Source organism: Cnephaeus nilssonii, assembly GCF_951640355.1.
Source record: "Cnephaeus nilssonii genome assembly, chromosome: 1".
In the NCBI taxonomy this organism is placed as follows: domain Eukaryota; kingdom Metazoa; phylum Chordata; class Mammalia; order Chiroptera; family Vespertilionidae; genus Cnephaeus; species Cnephaeus nilssonii.
Window position 1 is genome coordinate 20,435,036 of NC_137072.1, and position 17,209 is coordinate 20,452,244.

The 17,209-nt window shown below is 40.8% G+C and overlaps 1 protein-coding gene across 1 annotated transcript in view; it reads left to right on the forward strand.

Moving 5' to 3' along the window:
• LOC307102562 (uncharacterized protein C10orf67, mitochondrial) overlaps window positions 1–17,209 on the forward strand; it is a gene marked incomplete at both ends in the record, with an annotated part of 171,412 nt that overhangs the window by 112,295 nt on the left and 41,908 nt on the right. The window contains one exon of the mRNA XM_079776167.1: window positions 12,936–13,023. Within this exon, the coding sequence (XP_079632293.1) occupies window positions 12,936–13,023 (88 nt within the window). The remainder of the gene's footprint in view (window positions 1–12,935; window positions 13,024–17,209) is intronic.

The following is a 17,209-nucleotide window of genomic DNA, read 5'->3' on the forward strand; positions in this document are numbered from 1 at the left end:
CCACGGCAACCCCCAGACTCTAACAGAAGGAAGATTTTCATATATATTTTACTAATTTTCTCTCATCTAATAGCAATATTAAAACATTTCCTCTAATTAATTCCTTTTTAATGCACAAAAATTTTGTGCACCAGGCCACTAGTCTATATATATATAAAAGCTGAATATGCTAAGTGTCTGACCGAGCAGTCGGTCGACCAGTCCCTATGACGTGCACTGACCACCAGGAGGCAGATGCTCCGACTGGTAGATTAGCTTGATGCTGGGGTCCGGCCAATTGAGACTGTGCGAGACGGGGCCAGACACGCCCTGGAGCCATCCCACAGTCCCTCCCACAGTCACTCCCCAGCCACTGGCCCCGATCAGTCCTGATCAGGACTGGGCGAGATGGCCCTGATGGGTCCTGATCACCGACCAGGCAGAGGGACCCCACCCATGCAGGAATTTCATGCACCGGGCCTCTAGTACAATTATAAAATGGGCAGAGGAACTGAATGGACATTTTTCCAAAGGAGACATACAGATGGCAAACAAGTACATGAAGAGATGCTCAAAATCATTAATCATCAGGGAAATGCAAATCAAAATCACAATAAGGTATCATCTCACACCTATTAGAATGGCTATCATCAATAAATAAATAAAACAATCCTAACAAGTATTGGCGAGGATGTGGAGAAAACAAAACACTTGTGTATTGTTAGTGGGAATGTAAATTGCTTCAGCCACAATAGAAAACAGTATGGAAGGTCTTTAAAAAGTTAAAAATAGAGCCCTAGCTGGTTTTGCTCAGTGGATAAAGCGTCGGCCTGCTAAATGTAGGTTCCCAGGTTTAATTCCAGTCAAAGGCACATACCTAGGTTGCAGGCTCAATTCCTGGCTCCGGAGGCAATCAATTGATTTTTCTCTCTCATATCAATGTTTCTCTCTGTGTGTCTCTACCATCCCCTTCCACTGTCTAAAAAAATAAATAAATAAAAAATCAATGGACAAATATCCTCTAGTGAGAATTAACAACAACAACAAAATTACAAATAAAATATAAAAACCTTTAAAAAATTAAAAATAGAACTATCATATGATCCATCAATCCCACTTCTGGGTATATATCTAAAGGATATAAAAATAAGATATTGATGATATTCCATGGTCTGCAGTGCACGTCATAGGGACTGGTCGACCGACTGCTCGGTCAGACACTTAGCATATTCAGCTTTTATTGAATATGCAGCATTATTCATTATATAACATATTTTTACAAAAGTTAGAATCATCTTGTACAAATTAATCTGTAATTTGCCCTTTTTATTTAATACTATTTTGGACAGCCTTCTTCATCAGGTCATTTAGATACACTTCATTCATTTTACTGGCAACATAGTCCTCTTATATATGTGCATTATAATTTATCTAACCAGTTAGGCTGATTAATTTTTTCCATTACAAACAATGCTGCATTGAATATTTTTGTGTTTTCCTAACACACTATTGCTATTATTATTGTAAGATAGATGCCTAGAAGTAGTTTTGATGGATCAAAAGATGTAGTTTTGCCCTAGCTGGTTTGGCTCAGTGGATACAGTGTTGGCCTGTGGACTGAAGTGTCCCAGGTTCGATTACAGTCAAGAGCACATGCCCAGGTTGCAGGCTCAATCTCCAGTGTGGGGTGTGCAGGAGGCAGCTGATCAATGATTCTTGCTCATCATTGGTGTTTCTATCTCTCTCCCTCTCTTGCTTCCTCTCTGAAATCAATAAAAATATATTTTTAAAAAGATGTAGTTTTTTTTTTAAAAATTTAAAACATTTAAATTCTCTTTGTACCCCTACTCCAATCCTATTCCTCTCGTTTATTTCTCAGATGTCTACCTATAAATTTAGTGTTGATTCTTTCTTTCACCTTTTAAATATTTTTTACTATAAATTTATATCTGAGTAAAGATAAATAATAAAAAGTATTTTGTGTGCTTTAAAAGTATATATAATGTACGTTAACAATCATAATGTACTTAACAATTTTTTCACTTGTTATAATTTTGAAATTTATTCAAGTTAATACTTAAGATGTAGTTTCTATATTTCAAGTGCTGTATAATATTATACATTATAAATATAAACATTCTACACTTTATTTATCCCTTCCCTCATTTAAGATATTTAGATTGCTTCCAATATTTCACTAATACAAACAATGCTGTGATAAACATTCTTGGTCGTATCTCCTATCTTCTCGTACAAAAATTGGTTTACAAATATACATCTCCAGGAGGAATTTCTGAGTCATAGGGCAATTCCATCAGAATCTGCTAGTTTATGCTGCAGTAACAAACAACCTGAACATTTTTGTGGTTTCAAATAACAATAACTTTTTCATTCATTCTGCATGTCCTGTGGCACTGTTCATTGTTGTCTTCACTCTAGAGCCCAGGCTGATACAGCATTTTCTACTTAGAATACTGTCTTGGCAAAGACAAGAGAGAGATAGCAAACCACGATTAAAGTTTCTACAAAGAGGTGACACAAACCACTTTCTGTTAGCACTTTTATTAGACAAAACATGTTGTATGGGCCTAAGTTCAAGACAGTGGTAAAATATTGTCTTCTCATGGGGATGGGCATGGCAGGAAGGGTTCACCAAATGTGGAGAGTAATCCAGTCCACCACTTTGGATGTGCACATCTTTGACATTATTAGGTGAATCAGTCAGAATTTGAACAAAGAAATTCTATATCAAAGAAGTATTAACTAATAGAAAGTGGTTAACTACTAAAGGAGGTAAAGAGAACTCTAAAGAATAGAAGGGTTACATAATGTAGGAAGCAGATTCTGCCTCTAGGGCTGAGGAAAAGTGAGAACTCTTCTCCCCTCAGGCTGAGATTCAGACCTTGTGGCGGGTCTATCAGTGGCCCCCTGGGTGGTGGAAAGGCCACTGAGGTGCTGCAGGCCAGCCTGCTGAGATACCAGCTAAACTCACTGGAGGGCGAGCACCCCCATACACCCCTGGCAACTGCCCATCTCCTAGGCTAAGAAGGAAAAAAAATCCACCAGATCCAGGAAGTGGAGCCCCTTTTCCTCTTGCTGTGGACTAGCACCTGGAGGCACAACAGAATATGCAGAGCTAGAGAGCACTCTGTACTTTCCACTGCCCAGCTCACCTGTGTCATTCCCAGCATCCGGAGCAGGTCAAAGAGGAGTACGTTGTCAGGGGCCATAAGTGCCCCCGCCCCCCAACCCCTTTCCCGGCTGTGGGGACTGACAGGGAAAGCAAACTTCATGAGAACATGTTCCAGACAAGTACAGATAAGAATCCAGGCCAGGATCACACTGCCTCTATCTTCATATTGAGCATCCAGCACAGTTAATTTATCCTTTCAATTATTCATTCATTTAATATTTATTAAGCGTGCACTAGTTGGATTTGCAGCAGCAGGAAAAGTCAGGAATTGGTTACTACTCCTGTAACTCTGGCACTTCCAGTTGGCAAGGGAGGTAATAGACAGCCACCAAAGGAACAAGGAATCAGCTGGATGAGTCCTCTCTCCAGTCAGAAAAGTCACCGTGTCTCTTCAAGGCTGGGCCGATTCACATCTCTTCCCAATGAGGGAAAAGACAAAGTGGGTTTGCCATTCGGTGCATTAAAAATGGTAGTTGCTAATTGTGTTAGGGTGTTATGTGTGTGGTGTGTGTAGTGTATACATATAAAATTAATGTTTTAATTTCTAGACAGGTGCCAGAGGCAATCTTAGTCACTTTATGTGCATTAGATCTTCACTACAAGTGTAGATAGTCATTAATACTATGAACTCAACTTTTCTGATGAAAGTGAAGCTCAAAGAAGTAGAGTAATATGTCAGAATATGTCATTCTAAAGAGTGGCAGATCTCAAATGTGGACACAGGTCTCTGATTTACATTCATACTTTTTTTTAGTACTTCTAAAAAATGTATTTTATCCAACATTGAATATATACAAAAGAATACTTAAGCTATACTAGTACAGTATAAAGAATAACCGACAGGTGAACACCTGCCCCTACAGGCCCACGCAGTGCCTATTGCCTCTTCTTCCTCTAGGCCCGTGGTCGGCAAACTGCGGCTCGTGAGCCACATGTGGCTCTTTGGCCCCTTGAGTGTGGCTCTTCCACAAAATACCACGGCCTGGGCGAGTCTATTTTGAAGAAGTGGCGTTAGAAGACGTTTAAGTTTAAAAAATTTGGCTCTCAAAAGAAATTTCAATCGTTGTACTGTTGATATTTGGCTCTGTTGACTAATGAGTTTGCCGACCACTGCTCTAGGGTAACCACTATCCGACTTTAACGTTTTTCATTCCCTTGGGGGAAGTTTTAAATAACATTTATTTTGTTAAATAGATATTGAGGTACTCAGAGTTCCTGATTCTTCTAATAATTTATGTTGTCTTTTTTATGGAATTTTCACTGATTTTTTAAAACTGTTGGCCACCCAAGATTTATGAGGTTTTCAGGATGGATGCCCATGCTACTTACTCTATGAATATCACTGACCAAGTTGTTAGATGACAGCTTACTCTAGACACAGATCCACACAGCATCTCTGTATATTGTCTCAACTCAGTTAAACTTCAGAAAAAATTCAAATCTTTCTTTGTGTACTTGTGATTAATTTTATAGCTCATCTATTCTTTTCCTTTTTAATTTCTGATACTAATAATTTGTGTTTTCTTTTTTATTCATCAACCTTGTTAAGAATTAGTTTCTTAGTGTTACTATTTATTTCAAAGAAATACTTTGGCCTTTGCTGAATTTTTATCATATGTTTGTTTTCTTTTAATTTACTTCTGTTGTTACCTTTATTATTTTCCTCTTTCTACTTTATTCATGATTTTCTGTCCTTTTACAAGCTTATTGAAAAGGAATTAGATCACTGATTTTCAGATTTTTTCTTCTAATATATAAATTTAAGGCTATACATAGTCCTCTAGGCACTGCGCAAGCTACATCTCACAAATTGTAACATGTTTTATATTTATTATAATTCAGTATAAAATATTTTCTAAATTCTATTTGATTTCATCTTTCATCCATGGGTTATTTAGAAGTGATATATTTCATTTCCAGGTAATTAAGATTTTCTAGTTATATTTCTAGTTTAATACTGCTGTGTTCTGAGAACATACTCTGAATTACTTCAATCTGTTAAAATTCTTTAATGATTGTTTTATGATTCAGTATATGGTCAATTTTTAAAATGTTCCATGAACACTTAAAAAGTATAAAAATTCTATCATTGTCGGGTGTAGTGTTCTATATATTTCAGTTACATCAACTTTACTGTGTTGTTCATATCTTTTATATACTTCCTGATTTTTTTGCTGCAGTTACTATTGAGAGAGGAGTATTACATTCCCCATTATGTTTATAGATTTCTTTATTTCTCCTTTTAGTTCTGTCAATTTTTGTTTTAAATAATTTATAGCTATGTTGCTAGATACCTACAAATTTAGAATTCTGATATTTTCCTGTGAAGTTATCATTCATATGTGTCATTATGAGACAGATATTCCTCTTCATCTCTATAATGCTTCTTGGCTTAATGTCTCCTCATCTAATACTATAACTATATCACTATTCTTCAGTTAAGGTTGCATGATGCACTTTTTCCAGCTTTTTAAAATCAACCTACCTTATTTTTATATTTAAATATGTCTCTTGTAAGCTGCATAATTGGATTTTAAATATATTTTGCCAATCTTTTATTTTATTGGCATACTTCATTCATTTATATTTAGTGAAATTACTGATAGAGTTAGGTTTGCATCTAACATATTGTTTTTTCTCTTTTTGTTAATCTTCACCTGAGGATATTTTTTTTCCATTGATTTTTAGAGAGTGGAAGACAGGAAGAGGGAGGAAAAGAGGGGGCAGGGAGGAGAGAGAGAGAGAGAGAGAGAGAGAGAGAGAGAGAGAGAGAGAGAGAAATTTGAGAGAAGCACATCGATTGGTTGCCTCTCACACATGCCACATGCCCCAACCGGGCCCCAGGAATGAACCTGCAACGCTTTGGTGTGCAGGCTGACACACTAACAACTGAGCAACACCGGTCAGGGCAATATATTGTTTTCTATTTAGCTAACCTGATTATTTTTCTCTTTTTTGGACCAATAAGTTTATTTTTATTTCATGTTTTCTTCTATTAACTTGTTAGTTATTTACTCTTTTCTATTTTTAAAACTTCAATCTACATTCTTCACATATAAGTCTTCTATGAATCTCCATTTGATCCAACTTCCCCAAGAATTTTAGAACCTTAGACTATTTTAACTGAATTTAACCTCTTACATTTTCATTGTAATTTTCTATAAATTTTTATTTATTGGACATTATGATTATTGTTTGGCATAGTCAATATTCACTTATATTAATCCATATTTTTACTCTTTGTTAAGCATCCATTTCTTCCTGCTTTTAATGTGTTTCATGTGTTTCCATCTAGTATAATTTTCCTCCTGTCTGAACAGCTCTCTTTAGTTTTTCTGTTAATATAGGTTTGCTGGCAAATAATTCTGTCAGGTTTTCTTTATAGGAAGATGTCTTTGTTTTACCTTCATTGTTGAAGAATATTTTCTCTCAGTATAGACTTCTGTATTGGCAGTTATATGCTTTGGCATGTTAATGGTACCATTGCATGGAATGTTGGCTTCCATTGTTGATGGTGAGACATCAGCACTCAGTCGTGTTGCTCCTTTGAAGGTAATGTGTTTCTCCATGTCTGGGTGCTTTAAGATTTTCTCTTTGTCTTTGGTTTACATTGGTTTTATAATGAGGTGCCTAGGTATAGTTCCTTTGATTTATCCTGTCTGGCTCTTGAATCTATGGGTTACTGTCTTTCCTGAGTTCTGGAATATTCTTGGCTATTATCTTCCCATATATTACTTCTGCCTCATTCTCTCCTTTTTCTTGGATTCTAATTATATGTATGTTGTTCCTTTTCACTGTTACTCATTGTCTCTTATGCGCTTGCTTTTTTTTTCTCACTGTGCTTCATTTTTGTATATTTTCTAATTGATCTGCTTTTGAGATTAATAATCCTGTGTTCTGTTATATCCATTCTGCTATTTAGCCCATCTATGGAGTTCTTAATATTATATATGGTGTTTTCAGTTCTAAGATGATTTCTCTCTCTTTTTTATTTTGTTTTGTTTTATTAATCCTCACCTGAGGATATCTCTCCATTGATTTTTAGAGAGAGTGGAAATGAGAGGAAAAGACAGAGAAAGAGACACATTGACTGGTTGCCTCAAGCATGCACCATGACCAGGGATGGGGATACAGCCTGCAACCAAGGTACATGATCTTGACTGGAATAGAACCCAGGACCCTTCAGTCACAGGCCAACACTCTATTCACTGAGCAAAACCGGCTAGGGATGGTTACTCTTTTTTGAAGAAAAAAATCAATTCAATTTCTCTACTGAAATTCCCAATTTTTTGTCTATTTTATTGATCTTTTCCTCTATTTTCTTTTTTTAAATTAATCTTTATTGTTGAGATTATTACAGATGTCCCCCCCCCCATAGCTCCCCTCCACCCATGTCCCACCCCACCCCAGGCCCTTGCCACCGTATTGTCTGTGTCCATAGGTGATGCATATATGCATATAAGATCTTTGTCTAATCTCTTCCTGCACCCCCACATACACCTCCTTCCCTCTGAGAATTATCAGTCTGTTCCATTTCCATCCCCCTGATTCTATTCCATTCACCAGTTTATTCTGTTCATCAGATTTTTCATTCATCTGATTTTTAGATTCAATTGTTGATAGATATGTATTTGTTGTCACTTTGTTGTTCATATTTCTATTTTTTAAATATATTTTTATTGATTTTTTTATTGATTTCAGAGAGTAAGGGAGAGGGAGAGAAAGATAGAAACATCAATGATGAGACAGAATCATTGATTGGATGCCTCCTGCATGCCACCCACTGTGAATCAAGCCCACAACCTGGGCATGTGCACGTCACTGGAATCAAACCTGGGACCCTTCAGTCTGCAGACTGACATTCTATCCCCTGAGCCAAACCAGCTAGGGCTGTTGTTCATATTTCTTATCTTTATCTTTTTCTTCTCCCTCCTCTTCTTAAAGAATACCCTTCAGTATTTCATATAATACTGGTTTGGTGGTGATGAACTCCTTTAGCTTTTTCTTATCTGTGAAGCTCTTTATCTGACCTCCAATTCTAAATGATAGCTTTGCTGGGTAGAGTAATCTTGGTTGTAGGTTCTTGCTGTTCATCACTTTGAATATTTCTTGCCACTCCCTTCTGGCCTGCACAGTTTCTGTTGAGAAATCAGCTGACAGTCATATGGGCACTCCCTTGTAGGTAACTGTTTTTCTCTTGCTGCTTTTAAGATTCTCTCTTTGTCTTTTGCCCTTGGCATTTCAATTATGATGTGTCTTGATGTGGTCCTCTTTAGATTCCTCTTGTTTGGGGTTCTCTGCGCTTCTTGGACTTGTAAGTCTATTTCTGTCACCAGGTAAGGAAAGTTTTCTGTCATTATTTCTTCAAATAGGTTTCCAATATCTTGCTCTCTCTCTTCTTCTGGCACCCCCATAATTTGGATGTTGGTATGCTTCAAGTTGTCCCAGAGGCTCCTTACACTATCTTTATATTTTTGGATTCTTTTTTCTTTTTGCTATGCTGATTGGGTGTATTTTGCTTCCTCATATTTTAAATCATTGATTTGATTCTCAGGATCCTCTAGTCTACTGTTAAATCCCTGTATATTATTCTTTATTTCAGTCAGTGTATGCTTAATTTCTGACTGGGTCCTTTTCCATTTTTTTGGCATTCTCACTAAGATCCTTGAAAGTCTCACTAAGTTCCTCAGAGGTTTCTAGAAGATTCTGAGTAGCCTTATGACTGTGATTTTGAACTATATATCTAGTGCTTTGCTTTCTTTCATTTCTTTCATTTGTGACATGTTTCTTTGTCTCCGCATTTTGGCTGCTTCCCTATGTTTGTTTGTATTTATTAGGTAGCTGTGAAGTCTCCTTGAGTTGATAGAGTGGCCTTGTGTAGTAGGTGTCCTATAGGGCCCAGTGGCTCAGCCTCCCCAATCACCTGAGGCAGACACTCTTGATGCACCCCTTTGTGGGCTGTGTGCACAGTTTTGTTGTAGTTGAGCCTTGATTACTCTTGGTGTCACTGGGAGGAATTGACCTCCAGGCCAATTGGCTGTGGGGACCAGCTGCGACTACAGTGGGAGAGCTGCTGTGCAGGAGACACCCTTATGGAGAAGGACTTGCTTCAGTGGGACTTTGGTGCTCATTGAGTCTGCCCCTTGAGTGTGTCACTTACAGATGTGAAGAGTTGTAATCTGGTATGGTCTCACACTGACCACTGGGTACACTGGCTCTTGGGTCTCCAGGGAGGTGCAAAGTTAGCCACTGCCTGGAGCCAGCCAGCAGGAGCTACAGAAAGATCTGCAGATTCCTCCTCTTTGTATCGGGTTTGGAAATGCCCAGACAAGGCCTAGCTGTGAAGCAAGGCAGGCTGGTGCTGGTGCCAGGTCTTGGGCCTTTTATTGATAGGTTTGGTGCCCCATGACCCAGCTGCAGCTTTTTTGATAGACTTTTAGCCTGAGAAAGGACAGGCCATTCATATGCAAAAGCCATTGAGCACAGCTTGGGTGGGGTTGTAAATTGGGTGGGGCAAGGTTTGGGGGAATCACCAGGGCGGAGCAAACAGAAATGGCTGCCAGTCAGCCCTGCACTGGGGAGGTCCCAGCATGGAAACAATGACCACTGTGAGCACCTCCGTCTGGAAGAAAGCTGCCCCTGAGTTCCTGCCCCAATACCAGACAGTCCAGTTCTCCTTGTATGTGTCTGGGACTCCCAGAGCCTCACCTGGCACTGGAGCTCAGAGGAAGTGGGAGCTTGTAAGTTCAGTTCATGGTGTTGGCCTTTTAAGAGGAGCAGCTGGGTCTCCAGCAGCCTGTGTGTCACTCAGCCCCAGTCAGCACTGGTTTTTACAGCCCGTAGTTCTTACTCCCATAGGGACTTCTTTTCCGGGCTCTGGAACCCTGGGCTGGGGGTCTGGTGTGGGGCTGGGACCTCTCACTCCTCTGGGGGACCTTCATAGAGGCGATCTCCCTCTGGATTAAAAAAGCGGCTCACCCGGGTGCCAGACCAGCCCTTTCTGGGCCTCCGCATCTCCTACCAGTCTCAGTGTGCTTTCGTCTTTACCTCTCTAGTTGTAGTACTTCCATTCAGCCAGCTTTCTGGCTGTTCTGGATGATAGTTGCTCTGTATTTTAGTTGTAATTTTGATGTGGTTGTGGGAGGCAGTGAGTACAGGCATTTACCTATGCCACCATCTTGATTCTCTCCTTCTCTATTTTCTTTTATATGTTTACTAGTGGCCAGTGCACGAAATTCATGCATGGGGGTTGTTCCTCAGCCCAGCCTGCACCCTCTCCAATCTGGGAACCCTTGGGGGATGTCCGACTGCCAGTTTAGGCCTGATCTGGCCTAAGCTGGCAGTCAGACATCCCTCTCTCAATCCGGGACCGCTGGCTCCTAACCGCTCACCCACCTACCTGCCTGATTGCCACTAATCACTCTGCCTGCCAGCCTGCTTGCCCCCAACTACCCCCCCCCTGCCAGCCTGCTCACCCCCAACTACCCCCCACCATCCTGCTCACCCCAACTGCTCCCCACCAGCCTGATTGCCCCCAAATGCCCCCCTGCTGGCATGCTCGCCCCAAACTGTCCCCCTGCCAGCCTGCTTGCCCCCAACTGACCCCTTGCCAGCATGCTCGCCCCCAACTGCCCCCCCTGCCAGCCTGATCACTCCCAACTGCCCTCCACTGCCAGCCTGCTCACCTCCAACTGCCGTCCACTGCCAGCCTGCTTACCCCCAACTGTTCCCCATTGCCAGCCTGATCACCCCCAACTGCCCTCCCTTCCTAGCCTGACCGCCCCTAATCACCTCTGCCTCGGCCCCACCACCATGGCTTTGTCTGGAAGGACATCCAGAAAGTCTCCCAGAAGGTCTCCTGGTCTAATTAGCATATTACCTTTTTATTGGTCTAGATAGAGGTCTGGTGCATGGGTCAGGGCCGGCTAGTCTGCCCTGAAGGGGGTCGCGGATCAGGGTGGGGATCCCCTTAGGGGGTGGAGCTGGCCTGGGTGAGGGGCTAAGGGCCGTTCGTTCGCAGGCTGGCCATGCCTCCACCGGGGTGAGGGCCCCTGCTGGGGTGTGTGGCCAGCATGGGCAAGGGACTGATGGCTGTTTGCAGGCTGGCTCACCCCCATTGGGGTGAGGGTCCCCGCGGGGGTGTGTGGCTGGCCTGGGGGAGGGGCTGAGGGCTGTTTGGGGACGTTTTGCAGGCTGGCCAAGCCCCTGGCTTTGTCCAGAATGATGTCTGGAAGATCTCCGGAAGGTCTCCCAGTCTAATTAGCATATTACTCTTTTTTTAGTATAGATTATAATGATATTAAAGTTCTTGTTTGTTACTCTACTTTTTTCTTTCTTCTTTATTCATAAGATTCCATTTTTAGCATACACAGTAACTTACTGTATAATAACTATTGATGCATAGTTTACATTCCATAAAATTACCTTTTTAAAATGTGGATTTGGTGTATTCAGAGTTGGGCAACCATTACCACTTTCTAAATCAGAACATTTTTATCAACCCGAAAAGGAACCCCATACCCATTAGCAGTCGCCTCCCATGCCCCTTCCTGTCAACCACTAACAACCACTAATCTGATTTCTGTTGCTAAGGATTTGCCTATTCTGGACATTTCATATAAGTGGAATCATAAAATATGTGGCCTTTTGTGACTAGCTTCTTTCACTTGGCATGTTTCCAAGTTCCCCTATGTTGTAGAATACATCAGTACTCTGCTACTTTTGACTGCCAAATAATATTTTATTGTATGATTATACCACATTTTTATGCATTCCTTTTTAGACATTTGAATTTTTTCCACTTTTTGGCTACTATAAATAATGCTGCTGTTAACATTCGTGTGAACATATGTTTTAAATTCTCTTGTGTATACACATAGGAAGGAATTACTGGGTCACATGATAATTCTGTTTACCATTTTGAGAAACTACCAAACTGTTTTCCAAAGTGGCTACACCATTTTACAATTCCACAATAAATGAGGGTTCCAATTTCTCTCTGACCTTTTCAACATTTGTTGTCTGTCTTTTTGGCTTTAGTCAACCTTGTAACTCTGTAGTGGTACCTCATAGTGATTTTGATCCAGGAGTCACAAACTGAAATCTCTTCTAAGAGCGCCTTGTGTGATGAATACTGTAATTTTTTTCTTCCTACTCGCTTGCCAAAGGTTGTCCAGCATACACTTGGCTTCCTCTACAGATCATGCTTTCTTGATAGTGAATCTCCTAATTTTAGCATTATTTGCAATATAGATAGACTGAGAATTTCTTAAAGTTTTAAGATATAAATTTGCTTCAATACATTATAATCATTATTTTTATGCTTAATTTCTCCAATCTTAATTGGAGCCCTTTATAATTAACAACTCTGTGGTGTGTGTTTTACATAATTTTTTATGACTCCCTTAACAATAAAATGCTCCAGACTCATCTTGTCTATTTATTGCTTTAGTTCTAGAAAGAGCAATTTCTGAACGATGCCCTGATTCATTTTAGGGAGAAATGTTTTAAAACCATAGCCTGCGCCCTCAGGTGGCTCATTGAAACAGTGTAGCTATTGCTTCAGTGTCTCTCAAAGCTGGAAAATATGTAATTGTAAAAATAAAAGAAGAAATCAGTTCATACTCATATTTTTAAATTTTTACTCCTATTTTTTTGCTCTAACACTGAGAATTTTAGTTCCTAACTACATAAACATCATACTGATTTGCTTTATCCTATGATTTCTATATATCCTAATTTTACTGTTGCTTTTTTCCCCCAGTTTTCATGTCCTTAAGAATGAGATGTTTACTAGGCACACATTGTACCGTCAGTTTGCAGTGGTTGCTGATACATCCTTTAATTATGTTGTAAGTACATATGATGTTTAGATGGTATGTTTCTTTGATATTTGCATATGTCTTTCTGTTCTTATTTAACATTTATTGAACCCCTGCCCTTACAGGCTTGGAGATAGTACCTGACAGTCATTATTCTGGATACTAAGGGCATACGATGAGGGCCTGAACCCAAATAGCTCAATCGGGTGTGAGATACAGATGTGTAAATAAATTGTTACAATGCAATATAGTTAAGCTATAATAGAGTAAAGTGAAAATTTCAGAAGAGTGATGACTCATTCTAGTAAAGAAGTAACTCAGTCTGACCATTTGTGGGCATGGAAGACTGTTGGGAAATATCAAAGCTCAAGATCCAAGTAGTCAGTCATTTCCAAAGGGAAAAAGGAGAGTAAGGAATTTGTGCCTAGTACCATGGAATTCATTTTTATACTAAAAGTCACTTGTAAATAAAGCCCAATTCTAGCATAGACTAATTTTTAACCTGTTACCTTAATGATTCCATTTGAGGATTGTAATTATAAAGGTAAATGATGCCCAGTATAAAAATATGTTTAATAAATTTCAAATAATAACTAAATTACCATGCTATAAATACTATGATATTAAGTTTTCTGGGGACAAGTAAAGTTTCTGGGAAAGGACAAAAAAAACATAAAATATGATCTCTTGCTTCAAGAGATTTACAATCTAAAATCACTGTCTTTTAAAATTTTTCAACTTTTTTTTTTCATTTTAAGACTATTTTCTAAACTTATGTGACTGCAAGAGATCAAAGAACTTAGAGCTATTGGCAAGTTAACATTGAAGTAATTTGAGTTTTTTAATTTTTAAATTACAGCTGACACAATATGTTAGTTCAAGGGTGTACAATCCCATGATTAGACATTTATATAACTTATGAAGTAATCACCCCAATAAACCTTATACCCATCTGACACCATATGTAGTTATTGAAATATTTTTGACTATATTCCCTATGCTGTACTTTGTATCCCCATGATTATTCTGTAACTTTTAATTTGTACTTCTTAATCCTTTCACCTTTTTCACCCATCACCACAAACCTCTCTCATCAGGCAACCATCTATCAAAATGTTCTCTGTATCTATGAGACTGTTTTTGTTCTGCTTGTTTGTTTATTTTGTTTTTTAGATTCCATATATAAGTGAAATCATCTGACATTTATCTTTCTCTGACTGACTTATTTCACTAAGCACAATACCCTTAGGTCTATCTATATTGTTACAGATAGCAAGATGTCATTCTTTTTTATGCTGAGTAATATTTAATTGTATATGTGCACTGAAAACTTCTTCTTTATCCCTTAATTTATTGATAGACACTTAGGTTGCTTCCATATCTTAGCTATCTATATATATAAAAGCCTAAGCAACCGAATGACCAGTGGCTATGACTGGCACTGACCACCAGGGGGCAGGCGCTCAATGCAGGAGCTACCCCCTGGTGGTCAGTGTGCTCCCACAGCAGAAGCACTGCTCAGCTGACTGACCCATCCTGGGCCCAGCGGCAGCCACTCACTCCCTTAGTAGCCCCACAGGTCCAATCTCTGGAGAAGGGGCCGGGCACTGATGACCTGGCACCGCCGGCATGATCTCAACAGCGCCACCGGCCTCCTGCAAGTTGGCCTCGGGCACCACGGCCGCTTATCCTCCCTAGACGCTCCGCAAGGAAGAAATGATGTAAAAGCAGATGCTAGGTGGCTCCTGAGAACCAACGCGAATATCGGCAGGACAGGTCCGGATCCCTGGCCGGCAAGGGCATCCCACCGCCTGTCTAGAGGGCCGGTCACATCCCGGCCCCCCCTACCACCTTCGAGACAGATGCCAGATGCAGGGCTCACGGCTGGCGAATGCTGCTGCAGCGGTGCAAGCCCACGGCAGGTGCAGCGGGGCCAGGATGAGCGGGAGCAGCAGGCAGGAGTGGCAGGCAACATTGGACTGCGGGTTTCAGCTCGATCCCCACAGGCCACCCTGAGAGACCCCACCCGTGCATGAATTCATGCATCAGGCCTCTAGTTATAAATAATTCTGCAATAAACATATACATGTGTATATATCTTTTCTATTTAGTGTTTTAGGTTTATTCAGATAAATACCACAAAAGTGGAGTTGCTGGGTCCTTCTTCACCTTTCTTTAAAAAAAATTATTTCAGAGAGGGAGAGAGACAGAGAGAGAGAAATAATGATGACAGAGAATCATTGATCAACCGCTTCCTGCATGTCCCACACTGGGGATCAAGCCTGCAACTTGGGCATATGCCCGGACCAGGAATCGAACCATGACCTCCTGGTTCATAGGTCAACATGCAACCACTGAGCCACATTGGCTGGGTCTTATTCATCTTTTGTTATAGCCTTTGTTTTAAAGTCAATTTGTCTGGTATAAAAATTTCTACCCCACCTTTTTATTTATTTATTTATTTATTTATTTATTTATTTATTTGCTACCCAGATTTTTTGTTTATTTGTTTCTATATTCAGGAAATATCTTCTTCTATTATTTCACTTTCAGTCTGTGTGGTCTTTTAATCTGAAGTGAGTCTTCTTGTAGACAGCATATGTAAAGGTCTTGTTTTGTTTTTTATTCAGTCACTGAATGTCTTTTGATTGGATAATTGAATCCATTTACATTTAAAGTAATTGTTGAAAGATATGTATTTATTGCCATTTTATTATTCATATATTTGATTTCTTCTTTTTTAACTCTTTATTATTGAGAGTATTACAGATACTCCCCTTTCTCCCCCTCCATTGCCTTCCTCCACCCAGTTCACACCCTGCCCCAGGCCTTCACCACCCTATTGTCTGTTCATAGGTGATGCATATCCTATGTAATAAAAGGTTAATATGCAAATCAACTGAACAGCAGAACAACCGGTCACTATGATGCGCACTGACCACCAGGGGGCAGACGCTCAACACAGGAGCTGCCCCAAGATGGTCAAGTGTGTTCCCACAGGGGGAGCACTGCTCAGCCAGAAGCCGAGCTCATGGCTGGTGAACGCAGTGGTGGTGGCTAAAGACCCCACGGGGGATGTCCAACTGTTGGCTTAGGCCCACTTCCCACACAGGCTAGGCTGAGGGACCTCTCCCCCTCCGTGCATGAATGTTGTGCACTGGGCCTCTAGTCTATAATAATAAAAGCATAATATGCAAATCGACTGAATGACTGAACAGCAGAATGAACTTCTGGATGAGCATGCTATGACACCCACTGGTGCCAGGCCAGCCAAGGCGGGTGCATTGTGATTGGGCAGGGGCCTGGCCATTGCCCCATGATCGCCCTGCAGAGGGGAGCTCTATGATCATCCCAAAGAAGGAGGCCCAGGCCACCAACCAGCGAGCTGTGGCAGGTGGGCAGGGCCTCCTTCTGTGGGGGCAATTCATCGCATAGCTCCAGCTGGGTTGGCAGGACCTACCTCTTTTTGATAATCTCTTGAAGAGCCCCAGCTGGGTGGGCAGGGCCTACCTCGTTGGTGCGATCAATCATAGGGCTCCCAGACTGTGAGAGGAGGGCACACACCAGGCTGAGGGACACCTCCCCGCCCCAGTGCACAAATATTGTGCACTGGGCCTCTAGTCCCATATAATAAAAGCCTAATTGACAGGTTGCAAATCGACTGGTTGGCAGATGCCGGAAGCCAATTCCAGCATGTCATAATTACGAGAGTTTTATCAAACAGTTGAAGAAACTTGGGGGCTCAACAAGGGCTGAGTCACATATGTAATCACCTGTTAGAATGGCTAAAAAGCATTTCCCCCAAACCTGAATAGGATGGTTTGCTGCTAGACAGCTCAGGGCATATTAATCTACATGTTATTGCCTACTGTTGGCCAAACACCTGAACAGCTGTAGGCTATTCCCCAATCTGACAATGCTTCTGTACCCTACCCTTTGAAGTGTATTATCTCCACCTTGCCGTAGGACAAATTGTGTTAATAAAAAGCAGGGATCCTGAGACAAGAAGAACTAGAACTTTAGCTCCTTTAGCTGAAGCTCCTCTGACCCCCAGTGCCTTTCAAAATTCTTTCGTCTTTGGACTCTTATTTAGTCTATGCACAGCTTTTCTCCAGATTGCTGAACCCTTTTTAATGCTGGAACAAGAACCCCAGCAGGCAGAATGACCGGTTGGCGGGGGGCAGGGCCAGTGAGTGGGTGGTGCCAGGCCAGCCAA